This window comes from Diorhabda sublineata, chromosome 3 (assembly GCF_026230105.1).
Source record: "Diorhabda sublineata isolate icDioSubl1.1 chromosome 3, icDioSubl1.1, whole genome shotgun sequence".
NCBI lineage: Eukaryota > Metazoa > Arthropoda > Insecta > Coleoptera > Chrysomelidae > Diorhabda > Diorhabda sublineata.
The window spans coordinates 22449783-22473891 of NC_079476.1; the positions used below are offsets into that span (position 1 = coordinate 22449783).

General features: G+C 30.2%; 2 protein-coding genes across 9 annotated transcripts; both read right to left on the reverse strand.

Moving 5' to 3' along the window:
• Positions 1-5075: 5075 nt before the first annotated feature.
• On the reverse strand, positions 5076-19347 carry LOC130441121 (uncharacterized). Of its 8 annotated transcripts, none has more exons than XM_056774664.1 (9): positions 19295-19347; positions 19048-19138; positions 17537-17737; positions 16376-16581; positions 15065-15591; positions 14769-14964; positions 14458-14679; positions 13438-13908; positions 5076-10308 (listed from the first exon to the last, which is right to left on the reverse strand). In XM_056774664.1, the coding sequence occupies exons 2-9, from the start codon at positions 19080-19082 to the stop codon at positions 10004-10006; spliced, it is 2163 nt and encodes a 720-aa protein (XP_056630642.1). In that variant the 5' UTR covers positions 19083-19138; positions 19295-19347; the 3' UTR covers positions 5076-10003. The 8 variants fall into 8 exon arrangements, with proteins under 8 accessions (XP_056630642.1, XP_056630638.1, XP_056630640.1 ...); XM_056774660.1 differs by having other exon boundaries at positions 13366-13908; XM_056774662.1 differs by having other exon boundaries at positions 14458-14691.
• Positions 19348-19919: 572 nt separating this feature from the next.
• On the reverse strand, positions 19920-24101 carry LOC130441123 (HIV Tat-specific factor 1 homolog). Its single transcript, XM_056774665.1, has 2 exons — positions 23629-24101; positions 19920-23575 (listed from the first exon to the last, which is right to left on the reverse strand). The coding sequence occupies exons 1-2, from the start codon at positions 23678-23680 to the stop codon at positions 22323-22325; spliced, it is 1305 nt and encodes a 434-aa protein (XP_056630643.1). The 5' UTR covers positions 23681-24101; the 3' UTR covers positions 19920-22322.
• Positions 24102-24109: the final 8 nt, after the last annotated feature.

A 24109-nucleotide genomic window follows, 5' to 3' on the forward strand; every position in this document is an offset into this window, starting at 1 on the left:
TAAAACTAGTCAAATGTCATTAATAAAGATGAATCATATGATTATGATTCAAAATCAAAGCAACAAACTAAGCCAATGAAAAGCTCCCTCTACATCCTGTCCAAAACAATTTCTACAAGTGAAATGAAACATTAAAACAATTCTTTTTATGTCAAGCGTTAATCAGACCGTTTATTTGGAAGTGTTGAGAAGCGTTCGTTAAAAAAATTGATTTATAGCAGACAGGAGACTGGTTGTTGTACCATGTCAATGCAAATACATACACAGCCATTTCCGTGCTTGGCTCGTGTACCTTACTCGCCTGACCTGCACCTATATAACTTTTTCTTATCACCACACAAGTAAAGATGCATGAAAGAACATTGATTCTACAAAATTGAAAAGGTCATTAAGAAAACGAGGACAGAATTGTAAATGATGTCTACAAATAACTACATAAAATGTATCTCGCCACTATTTATACACGTATTAAATTTTTTTTTAATTGCAAACTTCTATAGATAGTTTTTTTCAATGTTCCCATTTGTTTTTCAAATTTGTTGTGGTTCTCAACACATCCCAACGTTTTTCCTTCTTCTAAGTCACGTTTTTTTTTATTCGACTCGTTCTATGCATTCCTTAAGAAGTGGACCAAAAGCATTTTTGTTTATTCGCAATTAATATATTTTGAAACCAATGTAAGCGTATAACGTATCACCTAAGTGTTTCTTTAGCTTGTGGAAGAGGTGATGAAACACTGTAAGCTAAGTCCGCGATTTATTTGGGATGAGCGATCAGCACTTCCACATCAACTGCTGCCAAGTAAATACTGAGCTAAAATTATATACTATATATGTATATTATATACTAAGCGACGTAGCGAAAAGCGGGCCGGGCTCGACAGTGGGGAAGCTACTGCGCACGGCGCTGGTGTCGGATTTAGCTTAGCATATTCCCTCGATACTGTAGTAATTGGAAACCTTAATTTGTTTAGTCTTCGAAAAGTTGAATCATATTTCCTGTGGGCTGTAAAATAGAACAATATTGATGTAGAATAGAGATTAACTTATAATTTAACTTCAGTTTGATATCCAGTTTTACTATAAGTAGTGAAATTACAACTACAAGACTTTGTATTCGACTGCGTGGAAACAAGGAAGAGTAGGGTAGATTATATTATTATATATTAATTTTATATTATTGATTCAAATGTTGAAATTATATTATGATCACTAATATGGAAATTCATTCACATAAATTTTGGATCACACCTCGTAATTATAGTGGATATCAAGATATTTTGGGTAAAATCGAATGAGTACATCATGAAAATTTTTTTTCATTCGTAAACTATACTCAAAAAAACGTAATTATCATTTTAAAATGCATATTCATTAATGTGAATCATTCGAATCACGAAAAATTTAATGTAATGTGAAAATGGGCTATTTGCGTCAAGAAACAATGAAAATTTGGAATTGTGACATATTTCCTATCTTACTAACCGATTAGTAAGTCAAGAGATGTTGATAGTAAATAAAAATAGAATTCATCCATAAAATGTAAACATATATTATGAACTTTTATCAGTTATGATTCAATTTATTTAATATTACTTTGAGTGTTTTACCGATTCTTAAACAATAGAGAATTAATTATACCACACAGCTACTGATCATTACATTCGTCTGTTTTAAAAAAATGAAAATAATAAATTTTGTTGAAAAGTTTTTTTTAACTGAATGAAAGAGTGATGAATATTTCACAAACGTGCGAAGGATAAAAAACTATCAAAATATTAGTCAGTCCATCAGACCTGCCGAACATAGAATAAAAAACTTGAATTGATATATGATACAAAGGGTGCATTCCCCTAAGCACTCACGACAATCACGTTTACGACTACGATCTTTCCCGTTCCACTCAAGAGCTCCTAAATTCAAGTGGAATGGTTTCCGATGCGTTTTGAGCGTTGAGATTAAGGAAAAGCAAAACAGAAAAAATAAAGTGAAAGCTTTAAGAGGTTATTTTATAATTTGTAAGTTGCTGAATTTTTTAGTGGAGTGCTTAACTGATGTATATTAAAGTAAAATCAGAAATATCTGGACTATAGTAGTGTAATCAGGAGTATTGAACAGTTGATTTAACAAATTTCTAGTCTGGTTCTGGTTCTGTTTCAGTTTTAATTCACTTTTCTCACGTGTTGAGTTCGTAACTTATGTGTCCGAACGATTATGAACAGTTGCATCCGGTGTAATAGTGTATTTCAAGATCAAGGTCATAGGATAGTTGTACCCTAAAAGTATGGAGTGTAGAATGTAAGGAGTACAGTCTTGAATGAAGGAAAAGCCGAAAAAGTGTCCATTTGTGAACAGAAAATTATTTTTTCTACGACCGTGCGTTTTAACCCACTTTCCCGCACGCATAGTTGTGTGTCTTCACTCGTGCGGGAAAGTAAAATTATGCAAATTTTGACCTCATTAGATAGTTTTTTAGTTCTGAGATTATAACTATTGTTACTACAGGTAAATAAATATTTACGAAATAGTCCATCAAATAAAATTTAAACCTTTTCTAGCTTTTTGTAGCATTTTTAATTTATTAAAAATATAAAATAAACAGATATTTTTTATATAACCATGTAATTGTTACTAAAAAGGCAAAGTTGCTCAAAACGTCTTTGAAGTGACCGAATAAGTGCAATCATCTTCTAAATTAAACCACATTAATGGATTCATCCGACGAAGAACTTCCTGAAGCCATTTTGAAGGCTGCAAATGAAACTAATTCCGAGCTGTTACCTGCCAAATGACTTAAAACCGTTGCCGTCATCTTTATGCGACCTGCAACCGATGCCATTCTCATCGACGTCATCTACCTTCCAGTTGAAACCACTGGACCGGCAATTCTTACTAGTCTACAGAATACAAGAAATTGTGTTTTCAATATTAATATTTATAATAATTAGTAGTTTTTAGTTAAAGTTTTGTATATTATTATGTTTGTTGGAATAAAATAATTTTAGAAAAATGTAGTTGGTATACTTTTTTGTATATACGGTCGTAGAAAAAATAATGTTCCCAACTCATGCGTAAAGTGTCTTTCCCGCACTTGGCCGCTTGCCCGAACTCCGCTCCGCGTCGTTCGGAACAACTGCTGTCGCGCTGTAGGAAAATAACTATTTCTAAGACTAATCAAAATAGCGCTAGTGCAGCAAGTGGAAATGAAATTAGCAATTATAAACAAAGTGAAGTGATTAAGTTGAAAATTTTAATATTTTACACGACTTGTTTAGTTGAGAATAGAAAGTATTTAAAATCTCAACTACTTACAATTAAATTCTTCAAAAAAAATGGATACTGATTTAATAACGTGTATTTTTATAAACCTTGGTTAATATATTTTTATGAATTTATTGTTGTTAAAATAGTTATGACTTTCAAATAAGAATTTAATTTATTCACCTTAATTCGATTCCTTTCAATGAACATTTTTTGGTACACTGAGATGCTTCTCCTTCTAGACTACATACCGAAAAAATAGAAATCTATCTTATAACCTGTACCAACTACACCGACGGGAACAATGAACATAGTGCATAATGAAAAATTGGAAATACGAATACCTTTTGTTTTTTTATAACTTTTGAAAGACAGATAAAAATTTTGATGTTTCGACTACTTTCAGCCTTTATCAAAATATAATTTGGGTACTTATATTATTCAATTGATCACCTACACCACGAATATCAAAAAAAAATTTATTTTTTTAGAATTTAATCACAAAAATATATAGCAGCCATCTATGAAATTATTTGTAGTTTTATTAGAATTTGCAAAATAGAACTATAAATTTTACTTAAATTATTTAGATCTTTTTTGTTCTTATAAACTTGAACCATTTCTAAAAATTCTTTTTCGTGTATTAGATTCCGTTCCAAGAATTTATGAATCTTTATAATTGAATTTATGTTTTTTTATCGTATTGATGACCTTTTAGTCTATTTTCTGAATACTGTGATATCTGCCCCTTTATGTAGAGCAGTGATTTTCATACAAATTCTTTATGACGCTGTTCTACAGGATCATATACTAATAAGATAATATACAGAAGGGATAAAAATTTATTTTGAAGAGAAGTACCGTCCAATTAAAATGAAGAACCCATATCTGTTGTAGTACTCGAGAAACTATGATCTATTAAACCTACTCATTTTAAAAAAATCAGGATATAGGATAGCTTCTAGAAATCGTCTTCTATTTCATACACTACCAGGTGTAATGCTCTGGAGTTCTGTAGACAAGACTCCTGTTAGTATTTGTATATTATTCTTGTCTTGATTGATACATTCCAGATCTTCCCTGGTTATAATTTCCCAGAAATCTGTCAACCCTGTAGCTTGTTCCAGTAACTACGTCTTTTTCCTATCTACCTTCTTTTCCAATGTTTGTCTATTCTTCTGTAGCTGTCATCTAGTCTATCAGCTAATTCCATTTCTCTCCACTCCAGTGTATCCTGGAACCCGTTGGAGGATAACTTTTTCTTCTTACTAACTAAACTTCCAGGCATTCTCAAACCAGTCTGGACCTCATTACATTGAAGCTTAGAGCTCTGATGACTGCTTGGCTATAATTCCTTTCTGTGATGAGCTGGATACATTTAATTCAATTACATTTATACGGATACCTTTTCCGTCAGTGCCAATGTTTCTAAGAACTTCGATAAGTTTTTCGTGTTTGAAGTTATCAAAAGCCTTTCAAACTGGATGAGAACTTGTAGGTTAGGTATAAAGAACAAAAATTGATGTAATTAAACCTTTATTTGAATTTTTCATGGACTTGTTTTATACATCCAATTTTAAATAAAACGAAAACAGTGAACAAAATTTAAATGAAATTAAAAAGTTACAACTAGAATATTAATACTGTATTACATACAAGAAATGCACTTGCTGGAAACTTACAGAAGAGTATATAAATAATTATTATATTAGTTTAGAGAGTTTTTCATCGTGCGAGGGCCACGTAACTAAGAACACGTTTTCTTTAAAATCATATCAGAGATCGGACATTGGTTTTTTTTTAGTAAAACATCAATTTTTATGCAAATATCGTCAACGCTGGTAGATTTACGTGAAAATTGAGCGATGGAAAAACATTAATAATTTTTATAACTCATAATATTATAAGATGTTCATATTAACAAACTCAATGTAAGTACGGAAATAAAAAGAGTTTTGGTATCGCCATAAGGGCGTTAATTTAAAGAATTAAACAATGAATTGTTGTCAGTGCACAGTAGATGGTTACGTAATTCGAGCAATTTGTTTGATAGAAAATCCAAGCAAACTCACAAAAGTTTGATCACTATTTTGATCATTTCAAAAATTCAAGCAATTTCTCGAGGGTATTTTTTTCCAGAAAAAGCGAGCAATTTTTCGAAAACTTTGACAGTGCCTATAAAATTATGTAATTGCTTTAGATTCTTATGAAGTTGGAGAAAATGGAAGCAGATTCTAAAATAAAATTATGGGTAACCAAAACTGGCAAAAAGAAATGATTAAAACTTAGCAGTAATGGTGTAGTGATAAGGGGACGCAATGCCAAGTGTAATGCGTATCAAAACCGCTCTATTGATCAACTTCTCTTTTTCTTATCCAAAATATAACAAAATAGTTATTAATACAGACATCAAATTTGGTATTATGAATTGTCAATAAAATATCGTGTTATATCTATTTCAACTAAAACTTCGTTTTTTTTAAAAGGGTAGAAACCTTACCCCGATCTCTGATAATACTATGTACTAATACTGACCGGAACTCGCGCGTATCAATAAATTACTATTAGATTTTAATGCAGTTCTGGTCTACACCTAATAATTACGAGGTATCTTCGAGATTTTTACATTCCAGAATATATAATTATATTACCGACTGGAAAAAAATTAAAAGAAAATATCAAAAATCTTATATAAAATCGTCAATCGTTACTATGCAATGGCGCAACTTGATAACATTATAGAATAATGGAATAACTTTCTTTTTGTGCATATTATTTTTTCGATTTGCACATAATCCGATTTTAGAGAATCGCTCTTCTATATTTTTCTAATTCAACAAAAACACGATCTAAATAAAACAAGTTGAATTCACATGTTTTACTTAGTAACCGTTCAGTATAAAAAAAATATACAGTTATTTCAGTCTTAATAGAAAATATCACATTCCATCCAATGTAAATCACATTGCTTTTACATCAGTCACTAGGTACTAAATTTTATTAAACGTATTTGTTGGAAAACTTTTGGTGCTCAGAGTCGGAAAATGTGATTTTAAACAGATAAAGAAAATGCAAAAATTAAATAAATAGAAGACTATAAGATATATAATATTGATAATAAATTCATTTTACTGATCTACAGTGGAACGTCACACAAACTACAAAAACAGAATGAAGAAAAAGGATGCTTTCCACCGTTAAAGTTGAGTCAACATAAATTCGCAATATCGATAAGACGTAATTATAAAAAGTTTGCAGCAGCTTCTCCCTTTCGTCCTAAATGAGCTATAATTTGATGGTGTTGTTCTTGCTAATGATAGGCCAAATAAATGCATCAGATCATCAAAATATGTGCTCGACATTCTTAAAAAGTTCTTAAAACTTCATCTCTGATACTTTTATCTTCTCCAAGATCTTGAAGTAGTTTAGATGTGATATTTCCTCCTATTTGTCTTAAAGATGGCCTACTTCAAAGCCGACATTCACTTTTTTATCATGAAATATGTAACTCCTAGAAAAAATAAATCCTCGTCATCTTGTTTTCTCAAATTTACTGCGCGGCACACTTTCCCCACTGGTGTCCGATGTCTCTTTAAACTGAATCAAATTTAAAACAAAGAGTTTTTATTAATTTCTGTTTGTGACTGGTGTAAACACGCAGTACTTTGGGGACCCACAACAGTGTTAAAACCTTTTCAAAACAAAACTGTTCGAAATTTCTGTTCATGTTCATGTTTTGTTTTCGTCCTGTCCGCTTGGTGGAAACTAAACATTTGGCAGACATCGAAAACAACTTTCCAAGATCTTTCAGTATTGCGACAACTAAAGTGACAAGAATTATTGAAACCGATATTAGATTGATCTTTCAAAGTAAATAATTTAAAAATTAGAAATTCTCGACAACTGGCACCTTATATTATTATAGTTCCAACAAACTATAAACATCAAAATTGACTGATCTATTTTATCGACGCTTTATCTGGGCGCTTCTCCCGATTCGGAAAAAGTTATATTATTCTTTTGCTACCTTTACACGCTAAAATATCACAGATGGACGTGCGCGCTTTAAAGCACCACGCTAAACGACGAACGAGTTAAATATACTTAATACTACAAATATTTACACGACACAAGCAGTCATGTCAAGATCCGTAATATAAAAAAAATCAAAAAATCGATCGAGAGTCACTAGCACCCGACGCTTACTATTTTAAAAATCGTAACAACTCTCTCACTCCGGCTTAATTAGCACAGTCAAACATCCATACTTCAAAAGCTATTGCCATATTGCAATTTTTTTAAATACAATCTCTTAGTAAACCAATAATAACTACAACATTGTGATTCTTTTCATAGCCCCAAAACTGGTATAGATCTTACTCATATTTCACTGTTCCATTTGTACATTAAGTTACTACCAATCATAACAAAATTACTGATAGTTTTAAATATTGAAGATACATAAACCAGAGATATTTGTGTGTGTATCATAAATATTTTACTTTAGCGTGACATTCGGATAGTAATATCTTAAATTCGAATCAACTGATTTACCACTAATTTACCAAATCACAATGCTATGGTGAAAACACTATTATAGCACTAAATTATAATAGTCTTTAAATTATTAGTTGTCCAAAATTGTAAGTAAAGGCTAATACAGAGATATTGGCAACATGTTGCCACCATGTATCCCACCAATTCGCAAAAGTTGACGGGATATCCGTGTATCACCTCCTTTTTTCTCATCATATGCATCAGCAGAAATTTCAATTTTTGGAACAACACTGATCTTAGTGTGGATGCTTAACATTGTATCAGATACAAGCTGATGTTTCTAACAAAAAATGTTGTATCCCAGTCTATACTAGCTTTAAAAAGGCATATAACACAAACCTCAGAGATTTGTCTATTATCTAATTTCACATGACATTTGGACAGTAATCAAAATTTGAAATAATTAGATTAGAGTCACCAAATCTCAATTCTGCAAGCTTTAGCAGCTCAAAAATCACTCCAATCAATTAATTAAAAAGATCTAGTTAAAGAGGAATAATGTATTATTTAATATAGAAAATAAATTCAAACCAGTTTCGGAGTCGAAAAATTTTACAATGAAATATTTAAATATCAATAAACAGAAATAAATCACAAGTTTAGTTATAATTGATTTACCGAATAAATTAAAATATATATTTGTATTTAAATTTTCTGGGACAATATAATATAGTAATTCAGTATTTAAACATTATTTTGTTAGTGTAACGATCACAGTGTAAAAGTAGAGAGGAAAAATGTACTATACCCTGTTTTAATGACTCTTTTAATCCGGCTCGATTCTACTATTTCCGGAGTTAGTAGTTACTATAAATAGTTTTCAATAAAAAATTTAATGTCCCTAGGAATAAGTAAATATCACAATCCTATTAAATACGAAATATAAAGTTTTGACTGCTTTTATCTATTTAACTCTTTTTTTTAATCTTTATATCAACTAGTTCTGTTTGATACAAAGAAGCATCAATATTGTATAAAATACTATAACAAAATAAGCCCAAAACTCCCCTTCTATACGTTTCGTGCATTTCAACAGCATACAGAGAATTTACTGTTTACTAATAGCTAACAACTCACACTAAGTACATACTAATTTAGTGGATTCCCATAATAACGAACATTGTAACTATAGAATCGATAATATTTTTCTGTTTAATAATTATTAAAAGATGTGGACACTTATTCATGTTTCCTATACTTCCAGAATAATTACTTTCCTGGTCGATTTGCTTCAGATGAAATTAGTCTTAACTATTCGATGAAATTTTTTTCGAATTTACTGATAAAAATGACATTTCTAATAATCCCTTTATTTTCGAGAAAAGGAAGGCAGATACTTTAATATTTTGAGTATGAAGTACAAAAATGAATATAATAACCAATCTTGTAAATTGAAAAACTAATCCGTTATTACTGAAATCCAGTTCTTAAGATATATAAACATCGACTGCTGAACGGCCAACATCAGCAGGGAAAGGCATAATGTCGTTACCGTAGCAGCAAACAAACAGCTAGACGGAGAGCCTCTTAAGGGGTTCAAGGGAACGATAGAACTAACACTGAAAATATACCACCACGTCGGTTAAATATCGAGTACGTTTCTTTGGTAAACACTAAAATCCATTATGAACATTTCAAGTTTTCAGTATTTAACCTTTTCCACGTTAATTTTCCAACGTAAATGATTTTTTTCTTTATATGTATATTTGTACAAAAAAGCAAATAGTTCTCATTTTTATAAACTTTCCATATTTTCAATGTTTCATGATGCAAATATCAAACTTTAGAACTGAAAATTTATAATATAAAAAAAAATTCGTACGGTTTAAAACCGGAAAATATATTTCTTGTAAAATCAAATGAAAGATCACCGAAATTTCTAATTACAAGCAGTTAAACTTAGGAAGAGACTTCCGACGTGCTAGTATTATGCTACCAGTCTGCGATTAATGTTTAAACATGAATAAAAATTTTGGCAATAGAAAAAAATTCGTATTATAAGATTTTAGATTAACCATAAATAGTAAAAAATAGTCACTCTAATCGTGATAAATTTCCGATATATATATAGATATTTAACCATTTCACAATAATTTATTCACGTTTAAATATTATCTTCCGATGTCACCACAGACTAACCAATATTAATAAAAATTTATGAAAATATTTAAACAAAATAAAAATAATTACTGCTGCACGGCGGCAGTAGGGGGCTGTGTGTATTGATAAGTTGCATATGGTACACCACCTGCGTATTGATTGTAGGCCGCAGTAGGTTGACTTTGACCCATCGATTGATATGCGCAAGGATTGGTTGTAGCAGGCAATCCTCGGCTTTGGAAAAATTTATGGTTGATTATTGATTGCATACCATCTGCAGCGGGAGATTGCATCATGTATGGTGTTGGTATCGTGTACATGTTGGTTTGAGGAGCTTGGTAAGATTGGCGATCGTTGTAGCGTTGATTTCCATATGAACGAGAATTATTACCTAGTGAAAGATAATATATGTATGAATTTTGGTTCCTATAAAAACTTGGCTAGAGACAAATTTACTCAAATTTTGTTAATTAAAATTAATAATGGGTATTATAACAACACACTATTTTATTAACAGCATTAATTTGAAAAATAAGCAATGTATAAGCCCCCTTACTATTTTATACAGGTATTATTGTCAAATATCCGAGAGAATTGATTTTCTGTGACTACACCAAAATGATCTTTGCTTAAAGTCTTATGCCAAATAAACTCAATTATAGCTTCTGAACTATGTCAAATTAACTAAAACTTGAATAAAATAGCTATCAATTATGCTTTTTTTGAAAGTTCTTAAAAACCAAGCTCAAATTTTAATTATGTATCATCATTACATTATGGACAAATACTCCACATATACAACCATAGATAGACTTTATCCATCTTTTATGTATCTACAACCAATACTCAATATATTGGCTATTGATTTTTCAACCATAATGAGTTGTAATAACAGTCTACCATCTGATAGAAAACTATAAAACTTTATCGGCAACTATGATATGCATCATGTTACATTAACACCTTACCAGTCATAAGCCAACAGAAAGGCTCATAAATTGGTCAAAATTGTGAAAGATACTTGCAAATACGAATTCAACAAATTACGTATCAATTAATGAAGTACACTAAAGTAATTAGAAGTTTTCATAAAATTCGTCCATTCAAAAATTTCATTATGGCACCAAATAAATTGGAATTACCGCCTTTGAACTTTATTTGAAAAACCAATAAAACCAACTGAAATCATCACAGTCAGAAGAGAATGAAATAAATCTGTCAAGTAACTGAGATGAGTTTTTGAGCTCCATATCAGAGATCACGAAAATTTATAAATGAAAACCTTGGAGAAGAAACAAAACATTTCTGTTATGAATATAGTGTACAAAAAAAACTTTCTAATACAATGTATAACGAATATAAATATATGTATCATTAACATAATTTTTGTTAACACTGAACTATTATTATTATAAAATGATTTTTCATACTAAAGTAAGAAAAATAGTTATTTCAAATAGACACTATAGACTGGACTGAACAATATAAATATTTGCATATCTTAAATAAACAATGTTGTTCAGTGCATATTCATTAATGAAATTTGTCTCTAGACAATATGGTTATTAAACATTTCATTCAATTGTGATAGACAGTTCCCAGTAAATTTAAACGATTAAGCAAGATGAATAGTGTACAAGAAATGTTTACTTACACAGAAATGAATAAGAATTGATTTGTATGAACGCAAGTTTTCTAGAAAGTATAATAGAAGGGTAGGACATTTTTAGTTATCAATGATTTTATCAAATGGAAGGATTCTTTCGTTTTCTCAATTTGTTGTTGTAATTTAAACATTTCTTATTAAGATGATAAACTGCTTAAAAATTCATGATGAAAAACAAATTTGAATGATATCAGTGGATAACAAATATAAATAATTATTTTATTTTTTATTTCAAATAATCTACTATGTTGAAAAACATTTTTAGAACCTATATAGTTTCATTAATAGAAGTGATTAACTGTAAAACATTTATTTTCAAAAAATGTTGAAGGACATCTTTTTTGCTTTTCTACACAATAAACAATAATAAATATCCAACATCCATAAACTTTCAGTTGATTTATTGATTTTAAGTGGGTATTCTGGTTTAGAAGTTTGAAAAAACCAATTTTTTTGCATATTTTCAAATCTTAAACCCTTAAGTATATATCCTTTAACGGTGTTTTAGAAATTTCCCTTATTTCTGTTTTAGAAATTTCCATTATTTCCGGAGATACAGTACATTTTGTGATGTAACGATTAAGCCGGCCGAGTGGAACGAGTTATGCTACTGGTATTATTTACAAACTTTAAACACGTTTTTCTCGAAACTACTTTTTCTGAAGTGGTTGACATGTTTCTTTGTTTCAACAGTTGTTTCACTATCCTCATGCGTCGTTTTGTTGGTTTCCTATAATTTGTTGGTGAAGACTCTCCATTCTTTTCTGTTTTTGGCTATATCTGTTGCAGTTCATTCTCTATAGTTCTTCTCAATGTTCATACCGATCTATCCGTTGTATCATAATTAAATTCTTGTCTGGTTATGTTGGTTGTTGGTTTCCATAGTTTATGACCTATTCATCTCCATTTTCGCTTTGTAATCGTTACGTCTATATTCTCCTGTTTTGTTGTGTTCCAAAGGTGTTCAATACTTGTCCAATTTGACCAGAAACTTTGCAGATAGTTCGTGGGCACCTGTTGATAAATATTTAAATTCTCTGGAACATCTTTCTGTAATTATATATAAAAATAGTATTCAACCTCATATCATCCAGTCTAGCACTAACACGATTAAATTTTCTCTTGTCAAACCAGACATCTACTGATTTGCCTTGGTTAAATACAGTCGATTATTTCAAAACATTCAGCAAATGGAGTCATCATTCACAGACTATGGTTTCTCCAGTCCAAAACTTCTCTAGCAAACTGTAATCATACTCTTGGATATACTGGGGTTAACGGATGTCCTTACCTCTATCCTTAGCATATAATTGCTTATTTTGTGTTCCACATCTTATCTTTGTGCCACTTGTATCTTTGAGAAGCCTTCTATAATCCATTACAATAGGTGTAGCACTCTTTAGGTGTAGAATGATGCTTTTGGTGAACTTTGTGGTTCATTTTAAAGTTTTAACCAAATCATGTTACATCACATGCTTGAAAAAAATTATTTTTAAATACACTATTTCTTGCAATTAAAGAAACCAAAAAAACTTTGTTTTGAAAATTCCTTCATTAAGTTTCAGTCAAATATAAAATTAAACATTAAAATATCGCTGGGAGGTGTTTGCCATTTGACCATTACTTTTATTACAATTACAGCAACTAATTAATTATATTTGTTACACAGTTTTGGCCATGAAAAAAAAGGATGAACAAAAATGAATGGGAATGGAACCATTAGTTGCAAGTGTCAACTACACAAATTTTGAAGTGTTATTTCTTGGAAGATTTTTTACTTACAAATAAATTCCTTGGGAGATTCGTAATGTCTGTCAGAATCAAATAAAACGGAGCCACCATAAAATTCCTTACCATAATTTCTTTGTGTTCCGTTACCCAACATCTGTTGTTGATGTGGTTGCTGCTGCTGTTGCTGTTGTTGCTGTTGTTGATACATACTATTGGGACTATATGACGGTTGGTACATTTGTCCATTTTGATAGTGAGAATAATTATTGTAGTTGTTTCTTTGAGTTCTTTGCATTCCATCATTCCTAAATGAATTATTATTTGATCTAGGTCCATTGTTTTGTTTAAATTCTCCGTTAACAAAAGTTTTGGAATTGGTCCAAGTCTTAACTTTTCCCATTGAATTCTGGCTACTTGGTGATGAATTGTCTTTGTTGCGGTTTTGCCAACGGTGTTGTTTCTGATTGGAATTTTTGGCTTGTTGTGCTAATTCCATAAGTTTGGGGTTGACTGCTTGCCCTGCTTCTTCCAGTACAGCAATTAGATCTTTAGCTTGTCGTTGGTTGTTTTGTGTGAAGAAAGCATATGCAGTACCTATCAAGTAAAAAATACTATTACTCAACAGAAGAAGAAATAAATACTATTAGGAAAAATATTTCATAATATTCAATGAAAGTACTGCTATTAATTAATATGGTGGTTTACTCTAGACCTGGTTCATGTTAAAACTGTGACACTCAAAAAGGTTTTGTTAATATTCATAATTTCATGGAAAGTATTCACCAAACATCATTTTACCTTCTATTATATATGAGATCATAATGTTTTAACATGCCAACCACCAAACACCTCTTTAGGTTCAAGCGCATTGTCTCTCTATTGATTTTGTCATTACTCTTTGAATTTTTTTGAGACAATTGTTTGAGTAAGGAAAATATTGAACAAATTTCTTTATAAATGAAATTGCGCAGTTAAACACTTGGAAAAGCCTCACAACTTGCCTAATGGCATTAAAGGGTTCAAGCCAAAACGCCTAATCGACTTTTCAAAGGAAATCGCCTTTGGTAACATCAAGTGGGGCACTACGGACCTATCTGAAAGCCCCTTGGCCAAACTATTGTTCCTAAAGAGTTAGTATATTACCTGCTTGTTGACAACGACCAGTTCTTCCAATACGATGGACATAATCTTCACTGGAATTGGGATAATCAAAGTTTATAACATACTTGACATCTTCAACATCTAAGCCTCTAGCAGCTACATCAGTCGCAACTAATATAGAAGACTTTCCAGATCGAAACTCATTTAATACGTAATCACGTTCAGGTTGTGATTTATCTCCATGCATAGAAATAGCAGATAAACCTGAAAAATACACTACTTAAATAATTTTTTTTATAACAAAAATGTTAAATTATTCATAATTATCGACTCTTCTATCTAAAGAAATGTACCTTCTTTTTTAACAATTTTTGTTATGTCGTCCACCTTCTTCTTAGTTTCTACAAAAATAATGATCTTGTTTTGTCTATCTGATCCAATTTCTTTCAAGAGTTTAATCAATTTGTCTTCTTTTTCTGAGTCATCACACACATCTACAATTTGTTTTATATTGTGATTGGCAGCTAATGACAAACCTCCAACATTTACCTACGAAAAAAAAATTAATTCATAGGAATTGAATTAAAAAATTATCCATAAAGCTTTTAAATTGCTTGTTTCAATTTAATCAAATGAAAAAAGAGCTTACTTGTACATAATTTTCCAAAAACTCTTCAGCAAGAGCCTGAACTTGTTTAGGCCAAGTGGCAGACCACATCAAAACTTGTCTATCCGGCCTAATTTGTTGAATGATTTTTCTAATTTGAGGTTCAAAACCCATATCCAACATCCTATCTGCTTCGTCCAACACCAAATAAGTACACTTTGATAAATTCGTGGTACCTTTTTCCAAAAAATCTATCAATCTACCGGGAGTCGCTATCACAATTTCCACACCTCTTTCAAGATCTCTTGCTTGAGGTCCTTTAGGGGAGCCCCCGAATATACAAGTATTACGAATCATTGTACTAGTACCAAACTCATGTGCTACTTTTTGGATTTGTTGAGCCAATTCCCTAGTTGGAGCAAGAATGAGTGCAATAGGACCTTCACCTCGCTGTGGTCTCTGTTGGTTGTTGATATGAACCGCCGCGGGTATCATATATGCTAATGTCTTTCCAGAACCAGTTTGAGCAATACCCACCAAATCTCTTCCCGAAAGGACGACAGGCCAGCCTAAATTGAATCACAATTACAAGAAAATTAGTTTAATAATGTTCATTTCCCAAAATGTATATTACATTAATAACAGAATTTCACAAGTACTAGTAGTATTCAAAATGAAGTCAATTAAAAAATTGGAAGAAGAGTAGGATAGAAAGCCTACAATATAAATTGATGATAAGCAAGAAAAAGAATATGGAAATGGAAAAACAAAACAAAAAAAGTTAAATGTAATTGAAAATTTTTGTGTGTATTTGAAAATTGATTAAGGACAAACAGGAATTATGAATTTGAAGGAATGATAAATTATTTCTTCTTTCTATATTGTTATTAGAAATAAAACAAGTGTTCCTATCAAAATATGTTTGTTATTATAAATTTATTTGAATTGACATATACAAAATTTTGCAGATTTGCATTTATAAAGTATGTTTAGCTGCCAGTTAAAAATGGCAGACTTCAGTAGTACACCATAGTTCCATCAGCAAATTAAGTATTGGAAATAAGAAAAGCTTATTGTGCACATAAAATATTACACCAGAAAAATGTTATAACTATAATTTTTTTCTGGAAAAATCATCTTGATTTTGATAATGATCAGAATAGATCGAAACTTCAATTTTTCTGTTTTTTAAATCATTTTTTTTTTATCAAGAGACCTAAATTCAAGACTATTTATAACAAAAAAACACATAAGACATAAGAATGAGAAAAAATTGAAGAAATAAATATTCATTTGCAATTAAATAAAAGTACTAGTTAGGTATTTAAAAATATGGATATGACTAAAATTTACCTTGTGACTGAATAGCGGTGGGTTCATTGAATCCTTGTTTCAATAGAACTTGCATAATGTATTCAGGAAAACTGCCTTCTTCAAAACAAAAATTTGGTTGAGGGATATCATTACCTCGGACAATAATATCCATCTTAGTTCTGTAATTATCTACATCAGTTTGTGTCCTAGTTAAAGCCGTATGATGTAATTCATAGAAGTTTTTCCTTAAAAAAATAAACATAATCTAGTTGTCATAAATATAATTTGCTACCACAGATCATATTTTCTCAGAAATCCTAGGTGTGTCCACAGTTAGATTCAATATTTTCCCTATCATTCTCCATGCAACAAAGTTAGAAATGTTAGAAATGGAACAAATACAGTCAAGACTAGGGTTCACACCAGCAATGAAAATTTAGTTGTCCAAAAGGACCACCTAAGTTATGATTTAGTGGTCCAAAAATATAACGTGGTAAACAAAAGTAAAAAAATTAACATATGCATGCTACACACACTTTTATACATATTTTTACGGCATATATAAATTCTTTTATGCAAAAACAGCACAGTAAATATAAAACAGTTTTTTTAAAAAATATTTTGGGTGACAAATTTGTCGTTGATGTGTATGATTTTGGCGAAATTTCTTGATGATTTGGCGACAATTGTCGCCATGCTGGTGTGAACCCTAGTCAAGATTATAACTGAATGATATTGGGTCAATAGATGGAGATTAACAATAAATCCTGATTAAATTGAAATTGTGACAGGATCCAGGATAATGCTCCTACAATGAAAATATAGAATAATATCTCACCTAATATATGTACTGGCAAAATAAAATTGAGCAGAGCACATAACTAAGCCTAGCATATAGGAAAAAAGGAAATTGGGATGAAGTTTACATAATTTTTGTTTTTGTGATATTTTGACAATAACCCAGTAGGAAAAAAATTTTGTCACCTGTATCCATACTGTCTCTAGTACCTAGGTAAAAGGTGCAATTTATCAAATTTTTTTTAGTCATATTTATCATCCAAAATTAATGGGCCCCAAATGGCAACCTTGCTTTTCGATAGGAATATGAAATATGGTACAAGAAAAATTACACTGATCCCAGAAACTTCATTAGTTATAGACCATCACAAACAGTGATAAGAAAATCTAAGAAAAACTTACCTAAATGGTTTTAAGTCTTGTTGATGCCACATTGGTACACTTAACTGCAAAGTATTTTCCGGCTTCTGTTTCTTTTTGTATTGCTGTTTTGGGCCTCCGAAATCTTGCACAGCTGCCATAACATGCGGGGGTCCACACCAATAATTGGACTGTTGCTGTTGCTTGTTGAAGTGATGGTCATTGCCTCTATCAGATCTAGGTCTGAACCTTTTTAGTTAATAGGGCGATATATTTTCAAACAAACAAAAAATATCAGTTTAGAACAGACAATTTAACATTGCTGTATCCAAAATTAAATGTTATTCCTATTTCTTGTCTTAACACAAGCACTATTCCATCAATTCAATTTTAGTAAATTTATTGAAAATCTTTTATCACAAATCTCTAATTAATGCTTAATACAATTTTCCTAAGTGCTAAAGAATATAAAAATTTTCCTGAAGCAAATATAATGGAGTGACTATTAATGTTCAAAAGTTAACTGGTAATATTAAGCGTACTTATTTGTATTTAAATTATTTCATATATTTGGAACTGTTGCATGAAAACACTATTGAAGAAAAATTGGATTTCAATTATACTATAAATCAGATAGAAACAAATTTTGGTTTGTTATATTCGTAATCTTAATTGTATTCTATAAATAATATAGCCAATAAAAATGGTTCTATTGAAGCAAATAACTAGTGACAAAACTTTCTTGAAGACAGCTCAATTCAAAATGTGAAGAATAGCTACAAGCAAAGTTGAAAACTTTGTTGAATATGCAGGTTTTAAACAATATTTCTTATATAAAATTTCTAGCCTCTTTATACTATTATTATATTTTAAATAAAAATTGTAGTTTTATTAAATTAAAACCTGCATATGCTAATTGCTCAGGAAAGAAAAGAACAATTTATATTTCAAAAGTATCAAGCATTGAATGCCTCATTTGAAAATAAAATTGATTTATTTATATTGATTGGGCAAAAACATAGTGTATATATATATATATATATATATATATATATATATATATATATATATATATATATATATATATATATATCTTTGAACTCTCCCTTTTTATGTTAAAAATTCAAAAATTGAATATTACAGATTTCGTTTAGCATAAGAGATTGATTATAATTACAAGATAAATATGTATTGCTTCAAAAGTAATAGTTATTGACCGAAGAATAATTGTGGGGTATTAAAAAAATAAATTGAAATTATGTTCAATTGATAAATATATTTATCTAAATTAAAGTCTAACCGATTTCAACATAGTAACTTAGTGGATCTTAACTTTATTCGTCAAGTTAAAACCAATTATAAGGCTAGAGGTCACTGATATTAATAATTTGCTTTCTTAAATTAAATATTCTTATTTGACACCTACCTTTCATATTCAAGATTCAAAATGGTGGACACCAATTTTCACAATTTTTCAAAGTTTTTTAAATAATGAAAGACAAAGGTTTAATTGAATAATATTGAAATATGAATAACGAAATATGTATACTTACACAGTATTATTTTGATAAACGTTATTGTACTGCATTATAGCAGTGTATTTGACAGCAGGTCTGATTAATAATGGCTTCCAATATAAAAAATCTATAATAAAAATTGGATTTAGAAAGCTATCCGCGATTCTAGATATTGGAAAACATTCTATTGACTAGAAACAAGCAAAGTAAAGATTTCATTAAATTGTTAGGATTTATAAAACATTTCGAACAAATTAATATTTTAACATATGCAGAACCTCACCTTGCTCCAACCAGGCCGGCCAACAAAATGATACTTGACAAAGTGCGCAAAGCGATTAGGCGCAACCGAATATAACCGAACTTTGAGCGAATCGATGCGCAAATTTTCGGATTTCTCATTCTACGCACAATTGCGCCCCGGACAAAAAGAGAAAATAAAGCTGAGAAATCAATTTTCTATGGGGAATATTTGATGAACAGAGATTAATATCTGTATCATTCAAAACTGAATTGTAGGATAATATCAATAAAATTAAAAAGCTTTTTCATTACATTAATAGCCAAGACCCACCTATTAAATCTAATGTAGGAAATACTTGTACAACCTTTGAAGTTTGAAGTAACATAGCAAAATTTGTAGTAAAGAAGCTTAAAAAACATTAGTGTATATAGTATGATTTTCTGTTGAGCAAAAACGTACGAATTCACATTTTAAACAGATGTTAATAACTCTTCTTTTTCTTAAGTATCTTTATTTGTCATATGATAAGTGCGTTTATAATAGATACCGGGCACATCTTAAACGAAGTATATTAGAGTATAAATATATGGCGAGAGAAAACAATACGATGAAATGATTTCGAACTAGACACGGCCACCATAGACCTTTTATTATATTAATCTCGGATAAATATATTCTATGTACGATAAATTAATTAAAAAACATACTTATTTTAGAATATAATTTCAACCTAACCCATTCAATCAACTATTTCGTAAACGAGCTAGATATAATATATAAGCAGCCTAGATTTAAAATCAGCTAAATCTACTTCGCCTAATTGTACAGAAAACTAAAAGAAACAAGTTTCGTGAAGCCTTATAAATATGGTTCAAATTATTGCCTAAGGCCGGTATTACACTATAATAGTTCTATGTCATTTATCTGTTATCTAATACCTGTGATAAAAAATATTAGGGTTCAATCAGACAGTGCGGAATGAACAATCAGCACCTTGACGCATGCGTCACTGAATTCCGCATAGAGCGCAGTAGATAGTAGAGCCAGTACATGTGCGTCATTAAAGTGTCAAACGTCACATCGTTTAATTTGTATTTAGTTGTGTTATTAGTGTATTGTAATTAATATAAGTTTTTAGATGAAATTGATATTTTTTAGAGTTATTGAATATAATTATTTACAATTTAATCTTTATTATTTTTCCCTTCCAATAGTTTTTCAACTTCATGTTCTCTCTGATTTTGTTATTTTCCAGATAATATCTGAATTTATGTTCTTGACGCAGTTAGCGTGACACACGTAATATGTCATCTATGTTCACACGATAGCGGATTTGGAACGGAATGGTCAAAATTATTACAAAAATAAACAATCAGAATAAAACAAATATTTTCAATATATTTAATTTGATTGAAAAACAAAGATTAGAAATTGAAACGCGGTAATTTTTTATTATAACTATAATTGATTTTCATCCAAAGATTATTTCAATAACTTATTCACCTAAAAATTCATGATGCACATTTCGCTCCGCATCTAATCCGCTCCATGCGAACATTGTGGACCAAACAATCGCGTAACAAGAGATGCGTCGAAGTGCTGATTGGCTCTCTCCGTACCATAATAGTCGTGACGCACGTCCATTCCACAACGTTTGATTTTGCGCTTACATTGTAATGGAGTAACTAATATAATACTTAAACTATGATCATATGTTCTTCTGGATTGTATCATGTAGGGTGGATATAAGTGGGAGAATCTCTTATGAGAGAAAAGTTTAAAAAGTGCCCATCTGTCAATTATTGTTCGAAGAATCACCAAAATAGCACTAGTGTAGCAAGTGAAAATGATATGAATTTAGCAGTTATATATTTTATGTACAATTTTTGAATGAATTTGTATATTAATAGATTTGTTAAAATATTTGTGACTTTCAAATGAGAATTTAATTTTCTATCCTACTCTTTTAATGTCAGACGCAGTTTTTAAAATCTTCTTTCTTACTACTAAAGCCGCTTTAGTAAAGCGCCACCACTGCTCCAAAATATGTGTCCATCCTATTACCAAATTAATATCCGGTAGTTTCTGAACCAAATTTTTCCAAATCGATAGATAGGGAGATGCAGATCAATAGAATGGTCAGCACGATCTCCTAATCTGATGCCATTAGATTTCTTTTTGAAGGGATATATGAAAAGTACTGTATACAAAACTAAACCCTGTAACTTATATGTCTTGAAAAGACGAATCATGCTTACTATTAGATCAATCATGCATGAGTAACGTAGAAGACATTTCTATACAAACGTTATTTCAGAAGCAGTTAAAGATAGGAAACGAACTGTTGAATTTTCTGAAGAATATAAAAAATAAATAATATGGGGGGTTGCCTATGAAATATGAGAGTTTACACTCTCACATAATACACCATGTATCATTTATTAAATACAAATCGACGTGTCCAAGCGTGTTCCTCTCATTTATTTCATTGGAAGTCTCTCTACTGCTTTTCTCCAACTCCTTTGGTTTGCCATACCAAATTTGTTTGATGTGAGGTGTAACTTAACAAAATATGATAGTTTTTGATCCAAATCAGAAAGAAGTAATCGATTTTATAAATTAATAAATATTTAAGTTTGTTTTTTATTTTTTCTATTTACATAAAAAAATATTGGACACCTCAAACTAACTTGCCATATTTCACTCTACTAGATGTATGATGACATTTAAAAATGTTTATCATCTTCAAAACAAAGTCAAAGGTTTCATAGTTGATAAACTGTTCATACTACAATGAAACAATCATAATTATACTCCCTAGCGTGCTTTCAATAACCAAATTAACCTCCTCAGAGGGTAAAGGTAAATCACCTTACCTTCAACCTCTGAAGATGATAACTTGGTTATAGAAACACGGATTATATCTAGAGAAAGGTAGGTGTGTTTACCTTCAGTCACTGAAAAGTATAACTTGTTTATCAAAATGTGCGACAGAATTATTGTGTGTTATAATAAAAACGAGAAGAAAATTAACAAATAGTGGTCAATCTAAAAAGTATATTTTATTTCAGATTATTTTTTCCTCATCTTGATCAGTTTCATTTTCACTCTTCTTCTCACTAACTTTATTTTCTTCTTTTTTGTCTTCATTACCTTCTAAAAATTGATCCCAGTTGTCTAATCTCTGACTTATCTCACAATCTGTTTCAGCTATTTTGTATTTAGTTTTACCATCCCATATTTCAGCAGAAAGTTGCCTTTTCATGAACCATCTACCATTTAATATTGTAACTATTTGATCTGCTTCTTCAGGTGTACTCATATTTATTTGTGCTATTCCTTCAGGATGTCTGTCATATATTTGAACTTTTCTCACCTCTCCAAACTTAGAACATTCTTCTCTTAAATCCTGCTGGAATTCTAAAATTAGACCAACATCTGTATCAAATATTTTTGGATCAAATAAGTTCTTAACTATAACTATTCTTTCATGCTTAGATTTTTCTCCAGCTTTCTTTTCAGGACGCCAATCAAACAGTTTTTCTTGTTGTTTTTTTATTTTTAACTTATCCTTCTTTTTCTTCATTTTTGGTTTAAGAGAAGGATCAAATTCACCTTTCATCTGAAACTTTGCTCTTTCTACTTTTATTTTGTTGCCCTTAAATTCATAACCATCTAATAATTTTAAAGATAAATCAACAGATTCCACCTTTATGTATGTACATAAAGCATCACCTTTCAAGTTTTTTGTGCTTGTATCTTTGTACAATTTTATTTTAAACTTCCCTGATTGAACATCTCTCATCACCAAACCACATTTTTGCATTAAATCTATAAATTCTTCTTCAGTTATATTGATAGGTAAATTAGATACATATACACTGGTATTTTGTGATTCATCTAATTGAAACCAAGTTGGTTCGGAAGCTTTTCTTTTTTCTCCTTTAACTTTCTTTGGTTTTTCTTCTATTTTCATTTGAAGTTCTTCCTTCTTGACTTCTAAATTTGTATTATCCACAAAACCGTAGTTCATTTGATATCTTGCCATAAAATCGTCATCTACTTTTGGAAACCATGCATTTTTTTCTTTATCCCAAAAATACTTCACGCCTTCTGCATCTGTATAAACGTGGGTATCATCTTCAAAATCATATGTAACATCATTTTTTAATACCCATTCATTTTTATCTTTATCCCAGGTATATTGGCTACCAGTAACAGGATCTGTATATATTGCAATATCACCATCATAAGAAACATTTTTTGAGTCGTATGTGTTTGATTCTGAAGTTACAGATTCATCTTTTTCTGTTTTTTCAACTGAAATAAAAAATAGTTTATACAAGGATATTTTTCAAGTATTTGAAAAATACCATCTTTCGTATTGCTACTGACTGTATTACTTTCTAAATTTTCATCACTCATTTTTAAATCTAATATATCTTTTACCTTAGATACTAAATATTGACAAGAGTTTAACCACAATTTGTCTCATGATGTTCATCATCCCGAATGATTAAAATTATAACTTTCCCATAATTTATAATACAAAAGTTTCTATCTATTTATATTTTATTGAAGTTAGAATCTTCAATATAAGTAAGTAGAAATATTTATTTAAAATTTCTAATTATTATTTTTTATATTTGTTGTTCAATTCACTAGTATCATTTATCCTTTTCTCACTCATACCAACCGTGAGAAATGACCTTTTTAGAATTCCGACTATAGAAATACTTTTCAGAACAATGAGGAATTATGAATGGATTATTATTCATTACTTTTTTAAAGATATCTCGTGAAATTTTTTATTCACCATGAATAAATTAAAATTCTCAAGAGCATTAATTTGCT